At 42.8% G+C, this 26,323-nt stretch overlaps 1 protein-coding gene across 1 annotated transcript in view; it reads right to left on the bottom strand.

Annotated features, from left to right (window-relative positions):
* Positions 1–26,323, bottom strand: part of TMEM241 (transmembrane protein 241) — a gene marked incomplete at its 5' end in the record, with an annotated part of 104,389 nt that overhangs the window by 20,509 nt on the left and 57,557 nt on the right. Inside the window, 2 exons of the mRNA XM_061169237.1 lie at positions 18,746–18,839; positions 22,584–22,653. Coding sequence (XP_061025220.1) covers positions 18,746–18,839; positions 22,584–22,653 — 164 coding nt within the window. The remainder of the gene's footprint in view (positions 1–18,745; positions 18,840–22,583; positions 22,654–26,323) is intronic.

Here is a 26,323-nt window from a genome sequence, read left to right as displayed (position 1 = left end):
TTGCCTTTCTGGGCCAACCAGCAGCCTCCAGAACTGCTCCAGAGTTCAGCAAACGTCTCGTGGGAATACTGGACTTGCCTTTGGGGCTCCTCTAGTTTCCAATCCATCAAGCCAGTTCCACATGACTGCCAAAAGCTCTGCTAGTTTCTCTTTCCCACAGAATATTTCCTTTTCTTGGACAAAGTCAGATCCTTAGGCCACACCCAGAATCAGCAAATATCCTTCACCTCCCCCAACCCCATGAAGAAAATAGCCTGTGTTACTCAGTATACCTAGGAAGGTTCTTCCTTCTTTGGAAATTTATTTAATTTAGTTCTCATTGCTTTCAAAGATCTCTGATTTCTTTAAAAAAATGATTTTTGCAATTTATTTGTTTTTCCCCTAGTTGTTTCAGCTGAATGTTGGTCTGTCACAATGTACAACAGTCTACTCTGAAGTAGAGGATTTCCGTTTACTATACAGATGAGAAAACTAAGACATAGAGAGATGGTAAGACACTGGTTTTCAAACCAGGTTTGGCTGACCACTATTTCCCTAGAGCCACCTTGGATGTCATCATGGTGCGGCAAGGTGGGGAGGCTTTATTTGATTTGTTCTGAACATCTTCCTGATCACTGACAATCTTATTAACTCATCATTACAATTTAAATTAGCCTTGTATTTTCATCATAGCCTAGGATCTTGTATATATCAGCCGAGGGCAACAGGACTTTCTTAAGGGCACAGTCTCTTTCTCTTCAGACACAGAGATTCAGATATGATGCAACTGATGATGATTAATAAGGCAGACTGGAGGTGAGAGGAACATACAGTTTCCTGTCCTCATGATTCTCTCTGCCTGGGGGGAGGAAACTCTTCTGCTTTCCATCCTTTCAATCTCTTCCAAGTTCACTCTAATGGGAAGAATTATTCATCTGATTGTACACTTAATGAGGCTCATTACACTAGTTAGTGGGATTCCAGTGTTTTAAAGGCAAGAATCCAGACTCCACATGATTTATTTCTTCTCTTGAATCCATGCAATAAAATTTTCTTTACCCTGTCTTCACCTGTTGGGGGGTGGGAGTGGAGGATGGAGAGGAAGCCATGCCTCCTATAGGGAGCAGAAAGCCTTAAGTCTCTAAACTAAGGTTGAGTTTTTCAACTCAACTTTGCTTCCCACTTGCCTACTATTCTTTGTCCATATGTTCTCTTAGTCCATATACCAAGAAGGGAGAAGTGGGTAGAAGAGTTCAAGTACCAGAACTCTGAACTCTTTAACACATGCTGCATGCTGAAAAGACCCGTGTGTCTTTTATGCCATCTGACACTGATCCCTTGGTTCCAGCTTCAGAAATCTGTGACCTTTGGACCTTTTATCTTGGACTTGCAATCTTCCTGGATCAGCAGTGCAGAAAGTGTTGGCTCTCCCTCAGAAAGGGTTGGGTGTCAGACTTCTCTCTTTAGTACTCACATTTCTCAAGAGGCCATATTAAATCATGTCTGCTGAAGTGGTGTTCCCTGGTACCTTTGGGGGGGCTTCTTCCTTTCACCTATCTCTCTGGGCATTCCACTTCAGCTCATCCTAAAATACCTGATTTGGTTGGGTTTTTTGTTTTGTTTTGTTTTTGTTCGTTTTATTTTCTATAATATACTACAATTTCTTTGAATAAAGGGGCTATAATTTGCCAAGTATTGCTCCTTTGCCAAGAAGTATAAAGAGCAAAATAATGTAGACATACTCAGAACATCCAATCGTCAAAGACAAATGGAGAATTTGAGACTACTCTAATTTTCCTTCAAATCCAATTCAGTGACAGCCTGGTATAGTATTAATAGATTCTTCATTCTAGTACTTTTTCTCAACTTTTTCAGTCTCATTTTATTCAGTAAATGTACTCACTTACTGACACACTTACTTTTAGAATGATGGATTTCTGCCAAAGTTATTTTTCAAACTTTGCCTTGTTGATTAAAAAGTTCTATCAGTCTCCCAGCTAAGCAGTACTCCGTGCTTCTGGAAAGGAGCATGCAGCTAAGGTGTTTTTATATTCTAAGTTATTTTGATCCTCTCAAAGAATAGATCTAATCTCTGCAGTCTATTTTTAGAAATGAAATTAAGCTCAAAGGAGCTTTAAATAAAAGCACCATAATTATACTTACTCCAAGGTCATGAGGATTTTTTAATCTCCATTTAACAACTTCAATTCACGTTATTGTTATACTTAGTAATAATGGAGGTGAAGGAATAGATTTGCCAAAAGATATACAACAAGACCTGCTTAAGATAGGAAATGTGGTACTCATTTGGTAAAAACCTTTTTGCTACTTCTAACCTGCCTTCTTCCTTAATCCCAACAATTCTTGATGAAATATCAGTTGGGAGAAGCGAGCCTATGATGTCAAGGGCTATACCCCAGCTCCAGGTCTAGTCACACCCAGTTTTACATGACCATAGAGTGAGAACTCCTTAGAAATGTACAAAGCTTGCACAAGACTCACTCTACCAGCTCAGTTCCACTTGAGGGATTTACACAAACCATGAAGACTTTCTAGCTCTTGTTACACAACTCTTGGCACTCACTGCAAAACGTCAATGGGTCACCTGTGCACTCTTTTGCTATGGACTGAATTGTATGCCCCTCCTCCACCCTAAATCCATATATTGAAGCCCTAACCTCCAATATTATGGTATTTGGAGATGGGGCCTTTGGAAGGTAATTAGGGTTAGATGAGGTCATAAGGGTCAGGTCCTCATGATGGGATTAGTGACCTTATAAGAAGAGGTCAGAGAGCTTGTGCCCTCTCTCTGCCATGCAAAGACACAGCTGAAGACAACCACCTGCTACCCAAGAAGAGAGCTCCCTCCAGACACCAACCCTGCTGGCACCTTGATCTTGGACTTCCCAGCCTCCAGAACTGTGAGAAATAAACGTCTGTTGTTTAAGCCACACAATCTATGACATTTTGTTATGGCAGCCCGAGCTAAGACATAATTCCTTGCTCTTTTGGAGAGTTTACAAAAGGAAAGCTAAAAAAACAACAAACTGTTTAGGAAGAAGCTTTCACTGAATTAGAAGTGAAAAAGGAAAAGGGCTTTGAGTTATTGCTGGAAGGACACTAAATTCCCTTCACTGAGCCCCTCGCTAGGAACTAGAGAGGCAAAAATGAAAGGCAAGAACCTGCCCCCAGCACCCCATTCTAGGTTAGCTACTTCCAGAGGTTACTAAGCAAATAATTTCAATACCATATGATAAGTGCTAAGACATGGGTATACTCAATGTTGCAGGAACAAGCCCACACCAAGATGATGCCTGAGCTAATCCTGAAGGACAGATAAGAATTACCAGGTGAGGAAGGGTAAAAAGGGCTTTCTACGTAGAAGGAACAGCATGAACAAACTCACAGACGTTAAGCCACTGGGTATTAACGGAAAATGCAAAGTGTGAGTTGGGTGGAGGCCACCATTAAAGCTGAAGGAAACCTGAAGAGAAAGAAAAAACCAGTAGCTGGAAACTGCTTTTTCCTAGCAAGGTATTGAAAAAAATCCCATGGGAATCCTATTCCCTTAAAGACCGTGGGCAGCTGGGTCCAGGACGACTGGGCGTGTAGCATGTCTGGACTTGGACTTCAAAAGAGCTCATCCCAATCTGTTCTTGTGCCGTGTCCGTGGGAGAGCAGCGGGCCAGCACTCTGAGAGGCCCCGGTGTCCCCTTGCTGTGTCACAAACTCACTGACTAACCTCATCTGGCCGTTCCCCTCTCTAGATTTCGTTTCCCCCTCCCTAAGACAAAGGAATCATCTATAAAGTCATTTCTCAGGGACTGAATTTTATTCTCTCACTTACAACTTTTTTTTGAAAGGGATGGGGGAATTTTATTCATTCCTTGATTTGTTCCAGTGAGAATTTTCAAGAAGCTTAAAAAGACAGTCTTTACAGACTTAAAACATCTGTAGGAAGTCGATAAGAGAGATAAAGATAGGGGGAGAACAAAGACAGGGAGGCAGAGATGAGGCTATGACCCCAAGTCCACACCAGAGATGTCTACTGACGCAGTGGGGAGGAGACTACACGTAGCAGGGGAGCAAGCAGCTCAGGAGTTTGGCTGTAGCCACAGCCGTGAAGGTCCATGGTCAGTCACACAACGGGTGTCCCTAAGATGCAGGTAAACGGACTGCTTGGGAGAAGCCATTTAATGTCAGTCTGTCTCCGAAGTTTAAACTGAAAACATAGTTACAGACATTCAAATATATGTTTCAAAAAAGCAGAGAGCAGTTAATTTAGGAAACCTGCCACAGTGAGGCCCAGTGTAGTGACCCAGAGGGAAGAAAATGTCTTGTCTTGTTCCCATGCCATTTACAAGGTACACCCCGTGTACAATTTAGGAAGCTGAGAATAGAGAAATCTGCACCACGGTCCTCGCCTGGGTTCCATTACAGGAAGCAGAAAGTCTGAGTGCAGGGAGCTGGCAGTGCAGCCAGGAGCCCCGCCTGCCTCCATCAAGGAGACAGCGGTCAGCAGAGGCTGCTTTTCTCTGAAGAAACGGTAAAGCCTGTGGGGCAGAAGCAGACCAATAAAGACTTCTGCAATGCTACCAGGAAGCCTGAGCTCACTTTCTTTACCTTGGCACTGAGCTGAATATTGATTAGAAACCCTCTCCAACCATGACATTCAAGAGAACTGGTGGCCAGTGCCCAGAAGAGTGAGGCACCACTCTGTGGGTTCTTCTCTTTCCCCAGTAAGTGAAACCCCAGACCATCTGCAGTGCAAAGACAGGGTCAAAGCCAGAGGTGGGAGGGTCTGCTGGACCCAACACCTGGGCTTCCCAGGGACCAGCAGGAGAGGAGGCTCAGCTGTGCTTTCTGAGGATGGCGCCACTGCAGCAGCCACATCGGATTTTTAAAAACTGAATTATAACATAAATACAGTAAAATGCACGACGAGCTTGAATTTTAAGTGTAGGGCTTGTTGAATGTTTACACCTTTAAACACCCATGTAACCACCACCAGACAGAGAAGGAACGTAGGTTCCTTCCCAATCAATAAATCTGAATCACCTATGTGGCTGTAGGCTCTTTTTTTTACTGCAGTCGACTATTCTATTGTATGGAGAGATCAAACTTTATTTCTCCTTGATTGATGTATGGTCTATTTCCTCAGTTTGGGGCTGTTATGAGTAAAGCTACTGTAGATATTCCTACTACGGATCTTAAAAAAATAACAGTCTTACTGAAATAGAGTGCACATACTATAAAATTCACCCTGTTAAAGTGTACAGTTCAATAGCTTTTTTAGTATATTCACAGTCATGCAACCATCGCCTCTAATTCCATACCACTGAACGTGTCTTGTGGGCATACGTCTTCATTTTTCAATTGAGTGTACACCAGGAGCGGGCTTGCTCAGTCATAACAAACCTTATTTAGCTTTAGTGTTTTCTAAACCAGAAATGTTATGCCACATCCTCACCCACACTTGGTATTGTCAGCCTCTTTAATTTTAGCCGGGCTGGGTTGGGGCAGGTGGTGTGTGTGTGGTTCCACATCAGATTTAAAACCACTTCTGTCTCATATCCCCATTCTCTTACAACCAACCTGGCATAGACTGTAAGCTGCATTCCCCTACTGAAGACTCATCCAACAATCTTTAGGATTGAAGCTTCTTCTTTTCCTTTTTCTTTCTTTTTTTAAATAAACACCTGTGACTTCCAAAATATTCCATCAAATGATAAATTAGGTTCCCCGAGTTACTTGAAAAATTGAAAAACGAACTTTAAAACCCATGGTGCCACTTGAATCCGGTAATTTTAAATTCCTCGTGACACTAAATGACAAAATGGAGCAAAGCAGAAGCAAAGGTTCTCTAACTACAGGTCAGCAGTTCTCAAATTGTAGCCAAATCCAAAATACAAAGAGCACTTCAAACGTTTCTCCATCTGCAAGGGAAAAGCTCATTCTTTTCAATTAACATGAACAAACATTAACTGCTCCACATACATTATTTCATAGAATCCCTGCAATATTTCTGTGAAGTTATACAGTTACTCCCATTTTACATATGATAAAACAGATACATACAGAGGCAAAGGAATCTTTTTAAAGTTACACTGCTGGAGAGTGGGATTCTTATCCAGCTCTCTGTCTCCAAAATGCGGGGCTTTTCGTCACTACTCTCTGTTGTCTCAGCTTCTTAGCCTGGAATATGACAGGCCACTCTATAAATCTCTGCTGAATAAACTTGCTGAATATACATTTTCTCATGCAGCAACTTGAAAAAATTTTTTTCAGGGAAAAGAAAACCCTCATAAGAAGCATGAGTACTGAAACGGAGCCATGCATTGTGTAATTCTTAGAGTGAACAGTCAACCACCCAAGGATAACTTGAAAATAAGAGTAACTCTGACTGCCTTCACAAAAGATAACGGCAGGACTTGATTGGATCCAAGTGGTTCACACAGCGTAGCTCAACCTAGACGTCAGAGCAGGGATATTTCAGTGGAAAAAGCACCAGTTCACTGGGCTCAGAACTGGGCTGGTTTTTCCCTTCAAGTGAGAGTAAGAGATGTCCTCACAACCTCAGGCCTTGCATTCCCACCTTAGAAATCCTACCGTAAGCAGTGTCAGCACAGCTATTCCAAATTGCCAAGTGTTTGCTGCCATTTGGCCACACCATTCAGAGCTTTTTACTTCTCTCTGTGCACCCTTAAAACGTTAGGATTTGGGGGACTTCCCTGGTGGCGCAGTGGTTAGGAATCTGCCTGCCAATGCAGGGGGCACGGGTTCGATCTCTGGTCCGGGAAGATCCCATAGGCCTCAGAGCAACTAAGCCCGTGCGCCACAACTACTGAGCCTGCGCTCTAGAGCCCGCACGCCACAACTACTGAGCCCGAATGCCACAACTACTGAAGCCCGTGCGCCTAGAGCCCGTGCTCCGCAGCAAGAGAAGCCACCGCAATGAGAAGCCCGCGCACCGCAACGAAGAGTAGCCCCCTCTCGCCGCAACTAGAGAAAGCCCGGGCGCAGCAACAAAGCCCAACGCAGCCAAAAAATTTAATTAATTAATTAATTTTAAAAGTTAGGATTTGGGAGCTCAACACTTTTTGGGAGAGAAGGTTTTGGCAATTACTCGATTTCCCCTTTTGCTGGAGTACACTTTATATGTTTCGTCCTTCGCAGATAGCTAGAACATTCGAGAAATTAGAAAAGGAGTTCATTCCAAATAACTGAAGGAGGGGTGTCTCTTTGTATCCCCCAGGGCACCCCCAGAAGTCACATGACAAGAAGACATGTGGAAATGTAGACAGAGAGAGCCTGTTCCCCTCATAATCTACCCCCCAAAACCACCCAGATATGCACAGAAACAATCAAATAAAATTACAAACACAATCTAACGCTAGTTTACATGGTATCAGGCAATTCATTATTGACTGAAAAAAACCTTTCCTGCCACATATTTGACTAACAGACTGACTATTTTGGAGTCACATAAACAAGCACACCTGCTTGTACTTAACTGCCTGGCCTTACAGTTAGACACAGTCTACTTATAGAAAAACAAAAACATCAGAAATCTTAACCTAAAGAACCACTTGAGTCAGTTCAATCTGACGATGCAGAGTCAGGAGGGGAAAAGCAAGTTTGGACTACTTTTTGTAAGGGAGGACATTTTAAACAGGAAAAAATGAGCAAATGACTATCTATAAGCAAATTCCACTTTGGGGGATAAAACAGGAGAACAAGTGTGGGGTGGGATCCGGTGGGGTACTTGGGGGCCCCGGGGGGCCAGGCCACCAAGATGTCTCTAAGGCACAGTGGGAGAGAAGAGCTATTTTCACAAAATGGCACCAAGTAAAAATCTACTAAGTCTTTCAAATCCACAGGTCATTCCTTTCTATTATGTGTCAAAACTTAGCTGTCCCATAATGAAACTCTGCTTCTTCAGATTTCCCAAAAACTGCTTCATTTTATTAGCTCTGATTACGCCTGCTCATTCTCTAATGACACGGGCAGTTGGTGCTGCCTGAAGCTTGCCCTCTGGTTTGGGCACATACAGGCCATGAAATGCTCCTTGCTAATTACCCCATGTCCGGCCATACCTTGGGGGACTTAGTTCTAGTGATCGGGATAGAAGATCTTCATAAGGAAAGGTGAACTCAAACTGGATTAATGGTGCAATTAAGGAAAGGAATACGTACATTACAAGAGCATCGCTGGGGGCAGTGGAAGGTACTTCAAGAGATACATGTGGGATTGCATCTTTGTTTCTGACATGAGTGCACAAACCTGCCAAGATGTGTAAAATAAGATCAGTGTGTTTAAGCATTCACTTGGCACTCATTTATTCGATGCTATCCTACAGTGAACCAAGGACACATTGATTCATCCCCCCAACGGAGGCTTTGTAAACTTTCCCAATTAACTGGCCTTTGTGTTGCAAAAAATCACTTTAATTTAGGTGTCATAAATTGTCTTGGATACTGACAGCACTCCTATAAACCTTGCAGTCAGAACATTTACAGAAATTCCGGGCATTTCCTTTAAAGCGAATTCATTCAGGTCAAAAGTTGAGAAATCCAGAATCGTTATCATATTTTTGCAGTACAGAACATTGTGATGATCAATGGAACTAAAAATAGCCCAGAAAAATTAGGAGTTCATAATCGGAAACAAGAAAAACAACAACCTTATCCAAAATAGCAAAATGTCCATTAACATCACTCACTTCCTTAGGAATTATTTTGACAATAGGAAATGGAATTTAATTTGTTTTCCCTTTAATCCAAAACTGTATTTCCCCTCCCATGTGTCCTCTGGGAAAACCTTGCTTATAAACGAATCATTCCCAGATAACCAGCTTCTTGCTGACTGTTTCCATACAGCTCAACAAACACAGAGAAGCTCCTGAACTTGCTATTTCACGTTCCTGTCGCTTCAGTGGTGATGTCATGGAAAGACATAGACATGTTATTATTGCCCAGCTAGAGAAAAATGATTTAATTAGGAAAACAGTCATAACTCAATTTTGTAAGCGCATTCTTTCAACATAAAAATTACATGACAGCACAGCTTCATTGGGTTTGATCATTTATTTTCATCGGACCATTCTAGAAAACATCAAGGTGCTGAATAACAGCTCGAGGAAGTAAATTAAAAAAATACGAAGCTGCTCCCCAGAAAGGAAAGCTGCTCCCCAGAAAGGAGTGTGGAGTCTTAAGAAGCTGAGAAAATGGGAAGAAACGCAAATAGCGAACTGAGAGGAGTGGGCTTCTCTTTTGTGATTGCCTTTTACCATCCAGGAAGGGAGGAAAGACAGCAACAGGCTCTGCACATCCAACAGATGGTGATGAAGATGATGAAGATGATGATGATAAAGAAAAAGAAGTAACTGTGCTCGTTTCAGCAGCACATATACTAAAACCAGAATGATACAGAGAATGATCTTCTCTGTAACATGCAAATTCATGAAGCATTCCATATTTTTTTGTAACTATGGGAGCTGAGAGATGTTAACTAAATATATTGTGGTGATCATTTTGTAATATATACAAATATCAAATCATTATGTTGTGTACCTTAAACTAACACAATGTTATATGGCAATTAAATTTCTATAAAACTGTTTTTTTTAAAGAAAGGGAGAAGAGTAGTAACGGAGCAGGAAGTAGAAGGCGGAGGAGAACTAACACTGTTAGGCATAGACTAGACCTAGTGAAAGCGAAACATGATGGGGATCGTAGCTATACTTCCAGGACTTGTCTGTAGTCTGTTCTTGAGTGTGTGTGTGTGTGTGTGTGTGTGTGTGTACGCGTGCACACACGTGTTTGCATGCACCAGAAATTGAATCTAAGTCAGATTCCAGAACCTGGAAGATTTGTTTACTTGTCACCTCCTCAGAAATTCAAGGTGTGATTTCACGTTAAGCTCTGGAACTTCCCTACAAATATATCTTAAAAAAATTCAGTGGAGAAAAAAATTATGTTATGTAGAAGTCATAAAATCTGTGTGATTCCAATATAAAAGACACTAAGCTTCTTTTCTTTCTTTTTTTTAAATTCCACCAGAAACAGCAAGCATTTCACCCACGGTCTTGGGAGACATTTGAAAATTCCGAACATCAAACCCTGACAGCATCTGTTGAGGACACTTTTACAAGTTCATCCTATATTTAAAACAGGTTGAATTTTATCTAGTAAATTCACATAGCCAAGCCTCCTTCTTAGTTCAATATCTTGGCAATAGGTCAAGAGAAATGTCAACATGTCACTGGAAAAAGAAAGATGTCAGGCCATGCTCCCAAGACCTGGCCAAACAGCCTGAGAGAGAGGCGGTCGAAACTCAAGAGAAATTCCTACCCACTCAAGAGTTCTTCATAAGGATAAATCAAACGGAGGCTAAAACTTACCAGTACAGTCTTCTCAACTCTTTTAAGAGAAACTCCTAAATGGGAAACACGGTTCAGGACTTCGGTCCTTTTACTACACAAGGATGTGTTGCTATGGGGACAGCTTTGCAGGCTCCCTGGCAACCCTGGTGTATAATTAAGGCCAGTGATCACAGAACAGCCAGGGGTGGTCTCCATGGAGACCAACAAACACACATTTCCACACGCACAGCAACTGTTCTGAATCAATGACTCTTTATATAGGTTTAAAAACATTGTGAATGGTACATCAATTGCGTCCTTTGTTAGGCAATGCCTGATTAAAAACGCTGTGAGAGAGCTGGTTCTCCTGCACCCTGAATTCTGAGCAGTGCCTAGAGTAGGCAGTTCCCAACTCAATTCATAACCTAGAACTAGCGAATACAAATGGAAAATCCAGACTCAGGAATCACTGGTTAATCTGGAGGAAGAATTAAACTAGTGGTCGGCAGAGCCAAGGAGGGCCTGCCAGCTGCCGGCACTCACTATTCCAGGGCTGTCTAAATATTATTCAACCCTCTAGCAAGGTAGACATTATTATTATACTTGTTTACAGATGAGAAAATGAAGCACACACCTAGAAAGTGTGGCTGAGCTGGGACTCAGAGCTAGGTCAAAATTAAGTCTTGGTCGGGATTTAAGTAACTTTACATAATGCTCTGTGTTTGCATAGCACTTTGTGGTCTATCTTCTTATACATTCTGCCTTTTTCTTGAAACGTTGAGGAGACAGGTTCTAGAATTTTCTCATTTTGCAATATTTCACCCCTTGTTCCTTGCCTCCTTGCTCCACTTCTGCACCCACCACACGCTCCAAGTTCAAAGACTCACGTGGGACCCCATGTCAGAAGGCTGCACCGGGCTTCCCTGGTGGCGCAGTGGTTAAGAACCCGCCTGCCAGTGCAGGGGACACAGGTTCGAGCCCTGGTCCGGGAAGATCCCACATGCCGCGGAGCAACTAAACCCGTGCACCACAACTACTGAGCCTGCGCTCTAGAGTCCGCGAGCCACAACTACTGAAGCCCACACGCCACAACTACTGAAGCCCACGCACCTAGAGCCTGTGCTCTGCAACAAGAGAGTCCACCGCAATGTGTGTGGGCTTCAATGAAGAGTAGCCCCTGCTCGCCGCAACTAGAGAAAAGCCCGCACACAGCAACGAAGACCCCACGCAGCCAAAAATAAAGAAATTAATTAATTAATTTAAAAAAGAGCTAAACCTATAAAACACATAGAATAAATCATAAAGGAAAATCTTACTGACCTTAGATTTGGCAAAGATTTCTCAAATACAACCAAAAAAAAAGAAGGCTGCCCCATCTTCCACCTGGACTGCATGAGCGGCACTCTAGCCTAAGCAGCAATGGGAAGGGAAACCCCATTCCTTAAGCATGAACTGTGACTGTCCAAACTCTAAATAAGAACAGGGACAAACATTCCAATTAACCACATATGGCATTTACACATAATCTTCCACGACAGAAGGAATTTGGTAATAGAGATGGAAGAAGGTCATATTGCTGAGTGGTTTCCTACTTTACTCTGATCGGTTCTATCAAAGACTTTTTAAATCTGGCACATGTTTCATTAAGTAGGCACTGACAGTTAATGATATGGTTCCCAGCAGATCAACATTATATATAATCCTACAATTGAATGTAAATGCCACCAGCATTCAGTCCCAAGTATCAGATACAGTCAGCGCTGTGAGAGCTCAATCGAATCACAACGTTTTTGATCTTTAGATCTTCTAGTCCAGACCCCTTGCTTTATGGATGAAAAAGCTGAGGACTAGAGGGGTTCCGTACATAGTGATCAAAGCCAGAGAGTCTTTCCTTCCCTGAAACCCCTGAAATCCCAGTTCCCCTGCCACGTGACTCAAGGAACAGCCTCCCTCCTATCTTCGCCCTTCTGCCAAGGCTCAGGATAAAGGCTTTTCATTTTCTCTAAAGTTAACCCCCCCCCCACTCCTTCCATTTCCCTTTGAAACTTATTCTCCCAATTTCCCCTCATTCTCTAGCATCGTGAAATCTCTGAATACAGGTGTCTTCCAGTTTCAAGCACACCCAAGTCCTTCTTTTCCTAGAACAAAGTTGTCTTCGTTGGATCTACCCACCACCAATCACAATCTTCTATCCACTTTTTTTGTATTCTTGAGTATCTATGATCCAGCTTTTGCCCCACTCCGACCCTTGCCCTTCGCCTAAAACTGTTTCCTCAAAGGTCAGCAAAGCCCTTGCTCTAGTCTTTTCTCAGTCGGATCTCTTTGACCTCTTGGTGGCATTTTGCTTTACTCCTTAAAATTCTCCCTTAGACTTCCCCGCTCTGAACTCTCCTGATCCCCCTTCTACCTCCCGGCTATTACTTCTCTCTCCTGCTCATTATCGGTCCCTGGCATCTAAGTATCGCCCAAGCTAAGTTGTAAGCCTCTTCTCTGTTCTCCCCAAATTCTTTCACTCTCTCAGTGAGCTCATCAATTTATACATTTTCTTGATTTCAACTCTATCTTTCTACAGGCGAAGCCCAAATGGACATGCAGAGCTCCGAGCCCTTGCCTACATTTGACCCCATGTTTCCAACAAAACAGAGCTCCGTGTAGATGTTTTATCACCATACACATTTGTCTAAAATGTATATCACTAGCTTTCCTCCCCAAAGATGTTCTTTCACAATCACCCCCATTTCTGTCTGTAATGCCATGCACTTCCCATGTGTCTAGCTACAAACCTTGGAGCCATTTGTGACCTTCCATACCCATCATTCCTATGTCCAAACTATCCCCCCATCTGTTCTAAAATGATTTGTCTTTGTTATCTAATTCTTTTATCACATCACAGAACAATTATATGGTAAGTTGTGTACTTAAAATTTATTTTCCTTCTAATTGTAAGTCAAGTTTGACCTTTCACCTTTCTTCTTGCCATCACTACCTTGATTCACCTCCCTTCTAAATGGTTGGAAGTCATTTCCAATCTGTCTTAAGCACTGCCGCCATATTAACCTGCTTAAAACATTACGCTTGGTCAGTCTCATTCAGAGGTTCACAATGGTCTCTGTGGCATGGCTTTTAGGGATACCTATAATCTGACTCTTCTGTGCCGTTTTTCCCTTCCCCTCTACATTCTCCTCCTCCTCTAGCTAAATGTATTTCCTCCTGGTTCCCCACCTGCACATCCTTCTGCTTAACCTCTCTGCCTGTGAGTTTTTCACAGAATCCAAATTCTCCTCTGGGCCAATGGAACATCTTTTTGATTCACTTTCTGAATATACTGGCACCCAGTAGAGTCACAATGACATGGGGAAAGGCTGTATTGCAAAGTACAATTATGTTGTATTCCAAATGTCAGCACATTTTGATGTATAAGTGGCCCATTATGATTTGCAAATATTTTCTCCTAGACTGTGGCTTATCTTTTCATTTTCTTAATGGTGTCTTTTGAATTACAAAGTATTTTAACTTAAATGTAGTCTAATTTATCAATTATTTTATGGCTCATGCTTTTGGTGTCATATCTAAGAACTCTTTGCTTAAACCAAGGTCATTAAGATTTTTTCCTGTGTTTTCTTCTAAGAGTATTCTAGTTTTAGCTCTAACATTTAGGTCTATGATCCATTTTGAATTAACAATGCAAGGCAAGGGTCTAAGTACTTTTTTTCCCCATCATACAGACAGTTACAGCCTCATTTGCTGAAGAGAAAACCCCTTCTCCATTGAACTTCCTAGGGACCTTTATCGAAAATCAATAGACCTTGGGACTTCCTTGGTAGCACAGTGGTTAAGACTCCACACTCCCAATGCAGGGGCCCGGGTTTGGTCGCTGGTCAGGGAACTAGATCCCACATGCGTGCCGCAACTAAGAGTCTGCATGCCACAACTAAGGAGCCAGTGAGCCACAACTAAGACCCAGTGCAACCAAATAAATAAATAAAATAAAATAAAATAAAATAAAATAAAATCTTAAAAAAAAATACATTGACACCCTTTAAAAAAAAAGAAAAGAAAAGAAAATCAACAGACCTTAATGTCTACCCTTATGCCAATACCAAAATGTCTTGATTATTCTAGCTTTATAGTGAGTTCCAAATTATGTAGCTCAAAGTCCTCCAACTTTGTTTTTCTTTTTCTTTTGTTTTGGCTATTGCATTTCCAAATAAATTTTAGGATCAGTTTGTGAATTTGTACAATTTAGGAAGAATTTCCATCTTAACAATATTGAGTCTCTCCATTTATTGAGATCTTCTTTAATTTCTCTCAGAAAGGTTTCATAGTTTTCAGTGTATAAATCTTACACCTCTTTGTTAAGTTCCTAAGTATTTTTTTCTCTTTGATGCTATTGTGAATGGAATTGTTTCCTTAATTTCATTTTTTTGAACATGACTGTTCATTATTAATACATAAAACTACAATTGATCTTGCACCCTGAGACCTTGAGAAATCGTTTATTAGTTCAATTAGGGTTTTTATAGATTCCTTAGGATTTTCTACGTATAGGATAATGTCATCTGTGAGTACAGACAATTTTTTTTTCTTTATTGCACTGCCCGAAACCTCCAGGATAATGTTGAATAGAAGTGGTGAGAATGCAATTGTTGTGTTGCTCCCAATCTTAGGGGGAAGGTATTCAGTTTCACCATTAGGTATAATGTTAGCTATAGGTTTTTCATAGATGCCTTTTACTAAACTGAGGAGGTTCTCTTCTGTCACTAGTTTGTTGAGAGTTTTTATCATGGATGGATGTTGGATTTTGTCAAATGATTTTTCTGTACCTATTGACATGATCATGTATTTCTGTTCTTTATTTTATTTTATTTTATTTTTTTAAAGATTGATTGATTGATTGATTGATTGCTATGCTGAGTCTTCGTCTCTGTGCTAGGGCTTTCTCTAGTTGCGGCAAGCAGGGGCCACTCTTCATCGCGGTGCGCGGGCCTCTCACTATCGTGGCCTCTCTTGTTGCCGAGCACAGGCTCCAGACACGCAGGCTCAGTAGTTGTGGCTCACGGGCCTAGTTGCTCCGTGGCATGTGGGATCTTCCCAAACCAGGGCTCGAACCCGTGTCCCCTGCATTAGCAGGCAGATTCTCAACCACTGCGCCACCAGGGAAGCCCCTGTTCTTTATTTTATTAATATAACATATTAATTTTCACATGTTAAACCAACTTTGCATTCCTGTGATAAATCTCATTTGATCATTGTGTATAATCCTTCCTGTAGGTTGCCAAATTTGGTTTGCTAATGTTTTGTTAAAGATCTATGTTCATGAGGGATAGTGGTCTGTAGTTTTCTTACAATTTTTTGTCTGGCTTTAGTATCAGGGTAATTCACCTTACAGAATAAATTGGGAGTTATTCCCTCTTCCTCTATTTTCTAAAATAATTTGTAAAGAAAAAATATTTCTTCTCTAAATATGTGATAGAACTCATCAGTAATGCCAACTGGGCCTGGGCTTTTCTTTGTAGAAAGATTTTTAAATTACTACTTACATTTATTTACTTGCTATGAGCGTATTCAGATTTTCCATTTATTCTTGAGTCAATTTTCCTATTTTGTGCCTTTGGGGAATTTGTCCATTTCATCTAAATCATCTATTTGCTGGCATAAAACTATACAATATTTTTAGTTTCTATAGGATAAGTGGTGATGTCCCTTCTTTCATTTCTAATTTTGATTATTTGTATCTTCTTATTTTCTTCATCAGTCTAGCTAGAGATTTGTCAATTTTGTTGATTTTTCAAAGAACAAACATTGATTTTCTCTATTGCTTTTCTGTTTTCTAATTCATTACTTTCCACCTTGAACTTTATCATATCCTTCCTGCTGCTCATTTTGGGTTTATTTTGTTCCTATTTTTCTTGTTTCTTAAGGTGCAAGCTTAGGTTATTGATTTGAGACATTTTTTCTTTTCTACTGCCTTCTGGCCTCTGTTGTATTTGATGAGAAGTCATCTGCTGATTGTCATTTTTTTTTTTCTTCTAACCTTCTTTCTTCTTCTTCTGGAATTCTTATTATACATTTGTTGATATTCTTGATGTTGTCCCACAGGTCTCTGACCCTCTGTTCATATTTCTTCAATTTTTAAAAAGTCTTTGTTCTTTAGATTGAATAATTTCTTTTGTTCCACCTTCCAGTACACTTATTCTTTCTTCTGCCACCTCAAATATGTTGCTGGGTACCTCTAGAGAATTTTTCATTTCATTTCAGTTACTGTACTTTTCAACCCCAGAATTTCCATTTGGTTCTTTTTAAAAAAATCATTTCTACCTCTTTGAGACTCTGTATTCATTGAGTCTTTACTTTAATTCTTTAAACATGGTTTCCTTTAGCTGTCTGAACATATTTAAATAGCTGCTTTGCAGTCTTTTTCTGCTAAGTCCTACCTCTGAGGATAGACATTCAGACACAATTCCTATTGACTGCTTTTTTCCTGTGCATGGATTATGCTTTCTTGTTTCTCTGAATGCCCTAATTTTCACTGAGTACTGGACATTTTAGATAGTATAGCAACTCTGGATTCTGACTTTTTCCCAGAGCATTTTCGTTGGCATTGTTGTTTTGCTTGTTTAGTAATTTGCCTGGACTAAGTCTGTGAAACCTATCTCCCATATAAGGTACCATTGCTGCGGTCTTCACTCAATTTTTTTTCTTGCTTTTATTTTTAAGCCTGCCTTCCTAGGGATCATCCCCATGTCTGCATAGCTTAGTGTTCTGGCAAAGACTAGTCAAGAGGTTTTGCTCAAACACCTTAAGCCAGAAAGCTTTCTCTCTGCTTCTGACTCTGTATGTGGGCTGGGGAGCACATTCAAACTTTAGGCTGTTTTCATGTCTGCCCCGGCTTTTCTTTCTGCTGGTCTCTCACGTCTCCTCTGTGTGTGCACACAGGCTCTGTTGACCAGGGGTGTGTAGGTGTCTTGGGCATGCTCCATCTCTGCAGCTCACGCACACAGACTAAGGCAAATCTGGCATTTATGGAGAGCTAGCAAGCCCCTGATGGCTGTCTCACTTCCTAGAACTACCTGGTAAGTCCCCAGCTAGACCACTGGTCCATTGCTTGCCCCAAAGAGGTAAACTCAAGCTAGTGGAGCTTCCTGTTCATTTACCACCTAGACGGCCCCTTTACCTGACAATACTCCAAAGAGAGTGAGCCTCTTCTGGAAGCAGCAGCAAGCTTGTTGGTTTTCACAGCCTGCCCTGCTCTGGTTGAAACAGAATACTTATAGAGATGGGGAGAAGGGAATGAGAGCAACCTAAAGCAAGAACACCACTAACTCATGCTGTTCCTACCCGAACTTTAGGAGTTTTCATGAACAAATGCCTCTCAGTTTGTTGTGTGCTTTTGGTCAATTTTTAGAGAGCTGAAATGGATATCTTTGACAGTCTTTTTCCAGCTTTCTAGTTGCTTCTGGGGGATAGGATTTATCAACCTCCTCATTCTGTCATGCTCTAAGTCAGTATCACAACCAATCTTTACATTCTGCTGGAATGTGAATTATTAATGCTATTAGAAAGTAGACAATGCAGGTGGAAACATCGCTGTGAAATCTTACTTTCAAATAAAAACGTTTGTTTTTGCTTTCTGGGGGAAAAAAATCAGCCAACAAACATAAAAATGGCTAAAGGCACAAGTTTAAATGATTACTGTATTAGATTTAATTAAGAAATCTCACTCAGTGGAAGCAGCACCTAGGGCACTGTAACTTGACTCCTTCACAGACTTTAGGGAAATGAAATGCTCCACTAGAAAGAGCTAGCCCCAAAGCATTAAGATCCTGCAACCCAGAGCTGATTTTTCTGCTCCTTCTTATTTTCCCACCTCTCTATCTTATGCTTCAATCATGGTCAATACGTGCTGGGCATTTTTATTAGTCCCTTTTTTGAATGGTCCATCAGAGTCCCCCAATCAGGCCATCTGTCTGTTTTCCTTTCTCAATTGCCTCTGACACGCTGAGACCTTCTGGGCAAGTCACTGGAGCTCTGGACACCCTCACAGCACCCCGGAAGGAAGATAAGAACTGCCCCATGCATCCAGGGGTCCAGTCTCTTTGAGCAAGAGAAGGCTTAGAGGTGTTTTGCTTTGTTTTGGCAAAATCTCTCATTTTCAGATGGGAAAATTAAGGCTCTGGGAAATTAAGGGGCATACTCAGGTCACCTTCTAGGAATGTGATAGAGATCAGTATGTCATGCTGATAAAATAGGCAGAAACCCTCAGAAATTGTTACCTGAACAAGCGAAGGATCAGGCTCAGGGCCAGGGACTAGAGATGACTCCATGAAGACCAACCTGACTCTGAGAACACTGGACACAAGGGCTCCTGAGATGGATTCTTCCCGCCCCTCCCCTCTCTCTTACCTTAGCAAAGAAAATCCAGGCTGCACACTGCCCTGGGGTCATAAGGCTTTTTAGCTTCACTGTGCTGACCATGAGAAAGAATCCTAAAAATCCACTGGAAGGAGAAAATATACTTTTGTTAGTGAGACTTGTCTTCCTATAGCCAGTAGCTAACTATTTCCTGTTACATTTTGTATTTACCTTTACAAAAATTAGTCGATTTTTAGTTATTACACCACCCCTATCTCATCTCTGTTTTCTAGTGATCTCTGGATAAAAACACCCCAAATTTAAAAACCCATTAAGCTCTACTATGTTAAGGAGCTATGAAGAGATCATTTCCCTGGAGGCGGGGAGTGGGTATGGAAATTTGGGAGATCTCTGGTTAAACCATGAAAGAAAAAAAAAAATCTGGAGGACAGTATCTCCTGCTCCCTCCTGTATTACTTCTGGAGCTTGGTGCTTGCCAAGGTACAGCTTCAACTTTTTTTTCAAGCAGAACAAACTGTTAGGAAAAGACTTCCAAAGGAACACTTACCGTATGAAGTCAGAGGGTCTGGACTGGCCCCTTGGTTCAAGGTAAGAACCTAAAGGGGAGGGCTGCATAATAGAAGTCCCCCAAAGCAGGGTGACCTACACAGACGCTATACTTTGGGAATGATGTCTGAAAGAGCCCTCACCTCCCAAGGGAGCCTGAGGCTGGACAGCATCTCAGGGGCTATCCGGAGGTTTGGAGCTCTACATACCTCCTCTTTTGTAGCTCCAGGGTATCGGTTGCCACACTGCCATCTGACCTCTATTATAGGTGCTGGGGTATGGCTCCCACCCAGATCATGAGCCCTGAGAGGGAGGGGCCCCATCTTGGGCTTCTCCATATTTCCCCAACACAGCCAAACAAGGTGCCCTGATCATAGCAGGTATTACATAAATGTTTGGCAGGTGTACTTGGAAGCAGGTTGAATTGACTAAACGCACCTAAGGCCAAATTTCACAGAAATGTGCGCCTTCATTTCATTAGATTCGATTAGGTCACAGCCACATTCTTGGGGCAGGACCAGGGACAGGGATTAGGTTTCCTCTCTATATATTTCAGCCTGTTTGGCCTAACTACCGACAAAGTTTGCAGAGGTCTGCACTTGCAGTCATGGGAGCCTGGGCCGCGCTGATTAAGGCGTTGAGTCACTCTCACAAGGAGCCCCTGTGGGGAAGCAGGAAGCTGGAAATCAAGTGATCCGGGATTCTATTCCTGGCTGTGCTCACCGACCCTCGTAACCTTGACCAAATTCCCATTTTTTTCCCTTTTTTTCTTGCCCCAGGTTCGGTTCTGTGGCCTTAAAGCAGGAATAAGCATAGTGTTCTTCATCCTATCTTATGGAAATCAGAGATTTTCAGAACAGAAAGGTTCCCCAGCCCCAAGTCTCACTTTATTAACAAGCAAACTGGGTCACAGGCGTAATTCGAGTCCAGGTTTCCTGGCTCTTCCGAAGCTCTCCACGGCCCTGCAGACCTCAACGTGGAAATGTGCTCTCGGCCAGAGAGACGGAGTGAGATGCTCCAGGTGCCCAAGGTCGCGAGGCTGGTAGAGGACAGTGAGGCAGCCGGCCCTCCAGGGCTCCTCTTGGTGGTGTCCACCCCCTGCATCCCCAACAGGTGGCTGTCCCATCCCCCATACCTCGGTCCCCTTTGGACTTCTCCTGTCCTCTCCATCCCTGGCCAGAGGAAGGCACAGTTCCACGTTGACCCTTGCCCTCAGCACAGACTCTGCTAGGACTGAGCGACCCCTGGCTTGTGACCAACACGCTCCTGAAAGCATCCATGACTCTTTCCCATCACCTGACTTGCATGTCGGTGAATCATTTCTAAATGACTCATGGGTCCCTCCCTCATCTCCCTCATCTGTGTCTTCCGCTTCCAGCTTGTCTACCCCTTGCTGTGGAGGCAGGTCTTAAGAGCACTGGGCAGACCCCAGGAGTGAAGGAGCCTGGGGCGCCCTATTCATGGGGTCTCCAGGCCACGGCTACCACTGACCCCTCAGGCCTCCACGACCCCTCCTGAGCTCCCCCAAGACCTCTGAAGGTGACAGCTCTTAGTCTGAGATACGGTTATGGGGGAGTCATGAGATGATGTGGGGAAAAGCACCACGTTCTTAAAAGAGGGTAAGCCAGAGGTAGAATGTAATAGAGAGTTAAACCAATTCAGATAAAGATTTCCAAATCTTTCAAATTAAAAAAAAAACAAACACCTGAGTTTTCATGTTGGATTAGAAAAACTTGCAGATTAAAAGGGGCAGAAATGGAGGCAGAAGGTCACCCTACAGGGACTTCCCTGCTGGTCCAGTGGTTAAGACTCTGCACTTCCACTGCAGGAGGCACGAGTTCGATCCCTGATCAGGGAACTAAGATCCTGCATGCCGCGCAGCGCGGCCAAGAAAAAAAAAACAGGTCACCCCACAAAGCCATCACCAATGGGCTATGAACTGTGATGCTTTGCTCCAAATAACCAAACCTGGTGGCCCCCTTGGCACCCTGGCCACCCATGCGGCCAAAGAAGCAGGCCCAAAGGGAAGCAAGTCCGCAGGCGCCAGCATGGCACTGACACTCCTGCCACACAATCCTAGCTAATGGGCAAGTGACAAGGCCTGACCAAATGGATAGGAACTGAGAAGACAAATTCTGTCAGTGTTTTCCTGAAACTTTTCTGAGAATGATAAAAAAAAAAAAATCATTCTGAGGCTCAAATGCAGATGCAAACTCTATAATACTGATTTTTTCTGTCCTAACATCCCCCCCATCAGAAACAGCACCTAGCTGCATATCAGCTCTTTAACTCTCTGTGAAGAATCACTGCTTCACAAGGTACACTCTCTTTTGGGTGGAAGTAGGTGGTCTGGCTTTTATGTAGCAGTTGCTTCTGGTCTGTTGACATTTTATCTACAGATAATAATAATGCCCATCATTTGCTGAGCCGGGCAAGATGCTTCGAGCTTTATGTACCTTATTTAATACATACAATCACCCTGTATTGGTATTATCTTTCCATTTTACAGATGAGAAAACTAAACTAAGGTTTGGGAGAACTAGGATAACTTGCCCAAAGACACAAATTAGCAAACAGCAAGGCTGAAATTCAACCCAAGTGTGGTCTTTCGACCATACCAGAATCCATGCTTTGAGACTGTCCACAGAAGCCTTTCCATTCCTCAGCACAATACAGTCAAGCGAAGTGGGGGTCATGGTAGGAAAGGGGCGGGGGTAGGATGGGGATGAACTTCTGTGTATCTAAATGTATCCATCTAATTGGTCCACATCTCTGATACTTCCCAAGGCCAAATATTAACGATCACCTTGTGGTCTAGACAATTCCTAGTCATTGGTTTCAAAATCTGTCTCTCAGAGTCTTAGGGTTCAGTCAAAATTTTTTGGAGGCTGCCCTTTGGGAACAAGAGAGAAATCAAGGTAGATGCTGACAGGGTGTGATTCTGTACCCAAATCTTCCCTTGAACTGAGTCAGTGTCATCATTTTTATATACTGAAGTTCTGTTTAAGAATTGCTTGTGGGGAAAAAAAAAAAAGTGGGAGAATTCTCTCTCTTCTGCAAGTCTGAAAACCACTGCCCTGGCCGAGAAAATTCTTCAGGACAGGGGTCCTCGCAGGTCCCAGGCCAGCCCTGAGCACCTGAGAATGTTCCTAACAACCCTCTGATGGCCGACGGGGCAACTACCTCACCTGCACCAGACACCACTTTCTTCTGACGCTTATTCAGATAACAGACAGTGACCCTGGGCTTCACGAAGACACAGCTGCTAGTACAGAAACACAAATCCACACACAGTGCGAGGGGTTTTCCAAGTTAAGATTACCTGGCACAGCAGCTGCCATGGAATCTGTAGAAATACAGGAACGGAAAGTCCAGGACGCTGAGGAGATCACCTGAGGGAAACAGCAAGGGTGAGACACACAGCCCGAAAGCCCCCTGCCCCCGGCTGCCCGGAAACGCAAGGCAAGGATCTTAATTACATCAGCCCTCTGAGCGTTGAGCTGCCCAGCAGTGAATTCACTCCGGCATTCGAGGGTTTCTGTGTCATTGGCATTGTCTTATTATAATAATAGTATGATGATAATAACACCCAGTTAGTGAAAGCCTGCCCTGTGCAAGGCCCTGTGTGAAAAGCTTCCCGAACGTTGTCTCTTTCAATCCTTGTAACAACTTTGTGAAGATTTGTTATCCCCATTTTAACTGGAGCTCAGAGAAGTGATTTGTTTACGTTTGCACAGCTCTCTAACTGTTGAGCCAGAATGTGGACCCCAGTGACTTCAAGTCCTAAGATCTTTCCTCTTCACCAGGCAGCCATCCCTGGCCCAGAGCGTAGGACAAAAAGAATATTTTTTTAAGATTCTTCTATTCTTTTCTGCCTTATATCTAAAAAAGGATCGTGAATGCATGCCTCTGACATCTTTTCTCATCTTTGTGTTTAATTACCGCGCAAACAGAGAAGGGGCCAACCGCCCGTGCATACTCATTTTAGTTTAAGGTCCAAAGGGTACATTTATTTCTAGTGAAGTAAGTTCATTCTTTTAGTTCCACTTGGTGCAAGAGGAAATAATCACACATATTGGCCGCTTCCCTCTCTGGAATTTGAACTTGGTCACAAACAAGAAGTCAGGAGATTAAAAAAGCAGAAAGCCTTCCAAAAATGTCCAGAGAAAAGGAATTAAGCATTTCCACAGCAGATAGCCTAATCCTTCCAAATCTGGAATTTCTGAGATTCTGGAGGCGCCAGACCTTCCAGACCCCTGGGCCTCGGTCTGTCTCTCAGTTCTGGATGGGCTGGAGCAAGAAAGGTTGATTTTCCTGAGTACTCACAGCACGTCAGGGGCAGTGGAACATCCTTCATCACTACACTTATTAATCAAGAGTTTCAGAACAAAAGACACAACGCATCGCTACACTTCCTCGTACCTAAATGATCTCAAATGATTCAACCATCGACTGGGAAGGAAAGGTCTGAATTCCACTTCTCTGGATGGTTGCTTTTTTCTACCATAACTATTGTTATTTTGTTTGATTTGGTTTGTACATATGTATGTGTATTTAACTAAAAGGAGAGGTCCCCTAGGATCTGGTTTTCGTGCAGCCCAACAAAAGGCTAAGAGTTTTTGTTCTCTTTCTGCTACGGCTCCACTGAACACCTCTGTCATTTCCTAGGGACCTATACTGGTGGAGGAACTTTGTAACTGACATCAGGCCCAGACATCCAATGCATGAGGAGCTCCACTGCTTCTGTAGCCCCTTTTCCCACAGAAGTGACAGCCGAGGACACCCTGAGCACCCAGGTCCTAGCAGGCGGCCCCAGCCCCCTGTAAGGTGGGTGAAGGCACGTTCGTGGAGGATTTGCTCTGTCTCTTTGGCAGCTGTTGGTTCTTGGCTCTTTCCCAACCGCCCTCTCAGCGTGAGAGAAACTGCAGCGCAGTCAGTGTGACCAGGAGGTCTGGGCAGAGAAGAATAAATTAAATGCAGGACCTCAAGATTCAGGGGAGGTGAACTGGACTCCCGGTGCGGCCCAGGCTACGGAGGGGTCTGAAGGGCAGTGCAGTGGGCAGAGGTAGACTGGGAGGAAGGAAGATAAAGAAAAAAATCACCATCCTAGGGAACTGACCAGTTACATAATAACCCTCACTCAAATCCTAAAAATTGATCCTGTAAATTATTGAGAGCAAGAGAGAGAATAGCTCGCTCTTCTCTTTGAGCCATTCCTGAAACCTCCACACATTTCTCACGTAGTTGACTCCATGACTGTCTCTCCTTCTAGAGCCATCGAGTCCTTGCGAGCAAGGATTCTATTATACTCAGCCCTTGTATCCACTGTGTTAGGACCATCTCTGACAAATAACAAGCACTCCTGAGCCAAGAGTATCTGGAAGACTTCAACTCCTCTTGCTTTCCCTGGAGAGAATGTTCCAAACACTTTCCACTTGGCTCTGCTGGTCCTCAATCTCAAATTGGCCCCCGGTGCTTCCCCCCTGACGCCTTCAGCCGGCCTCATCTTTTACTTCAACAGAGAGGGTGCACACCAACCTCTAAACAGCAAAGGTTAATGACTATGCTACAAAAATAGCCCCGAAAATGTTGCAGTACGTGGCTAGCTGGCCCCAACCACATGAGAACTAGACCCAGGAGCTAAAAACTGTGTAAAGATGCTCAAAAGACAACACTTCTGCACCACCTAGCACAGAACGCACACTTTAAGCACAAAGTAAGCAGTTCAAGCGCTGTAAACATGCTTTGTGGCATCAACATGCAGCTTATGCACAGAAGTCTGAGTTAAGCCTTCATCCCTGTGCTCCACAGTTAAAATTCTGCTGACTCTCTGAGTGAGGGAGTGAGTCCGATTTCTCTGAAGATAATGGAGCATGAAATCGCCACGGTGAAAAGTGTGGCACAATTTTACCACATCAAGAACAACGGATACTTGAACATCAAGAAAATTTCCTCTCACCACATTTTAGTCCTCAGAATCAGTGGAAAAGTGGAAGGTCAGTTCCAGGATGTAGTTAGTACTGCTTGCTTTATCTCGATACGAGCAGTAGACACACCACATAACAAGCTCATTTCTGGTCAGATTCCCGAAAGTCTTCCTGCCCTTCTGGTTCCTTGAAATTTTCTCTCTTGAAAATGCCACAGCAGAGGGACCCCATACAAAGATGAAATGCAAACTTTCAAACAGAGGAAGAATTTGTTTTCTCTACTATTACTTAAAGCAGTCCTGGGGGTGCAAGTTTCTAACATTCTTGGAGCCTCTGCATGAACTGTGACTTTGAAAGATTAGAAGGAGAACTAGATCCCACCCATCAAGAAGCAAACCCAGTGCCTGAAATAGGAAAAGTGTCAGGGTCTGCACCTAGGACATGGAGAACTATCTACCTGGTCCCTACTTACCACTACATCCCAATGCACCCCGAAGGTGGTGACCCAAAGCCACACCACCTGCATTGCAAGAAAGCCTATCTTTCTAGTCACTCAGGAGTGAGTGAGAAGGGCGGCTCAGTCAAAAGCACTAATGAGAGACCGTCACCCACCTAGTAGAATAGCTAACGTAAGACAGACAACACCAAATGTTGGTGAAGACATGGAGAAACCAGAATTCTAACGCACTGTTGGGTGGGAGGGTAAAATGGTACAAATGCTTTAGAAAACTGGCACTTTCTTTAAAAGTTAAACATATATCTACTGTAAGACCCAGAAATTCTACTCCTAGATATTTATCCAAGAGATATTAAAACATAAGTCCACAAAAAGCACTGTATGAGAATCTTGATGGCAGCTTTATTCATAACAGCCCAAAACTGGAAACATCCCAGGTGAGCATCAACAGGTGAATGGATAAACAAAAGGTTCATACACTGGCACACTAGTCAGCAATAAAAGAGAATAGACTAGTGAGACACCCAACAACCTGGATAAATCTCTAAATGCTATGCTGAATGAAAGAGCTAGACACAAAAGAATACTTCCTGTGTGTTTCCATTTATATGAGGCTCTAGAATAGACAGAACTTATGTATGGTAACAGAAATCAGATCAATAGGGGCTTCTGGTGGTC

This window comes from Eubalaena glacialis, chromosome 15, assembly GCF_028564815.1.
Source record: "Eubalaena glacialis isolate mEubGla1 chromosome 15, mEubGla1.1.hap2.+ XY, whole genome shotgun sequence".
NCBI lineage: Eukaryota > Metazoa > Chordata > Mammalia > Artiodactyla > Balaenidae > Eubalaena > Eubalaena glacialis.
The sequence above is the reverse complement of the archived record's forward strand: the minus strand, read 5'-3'. Positions and strand labels throughout refer to the sequence as shown.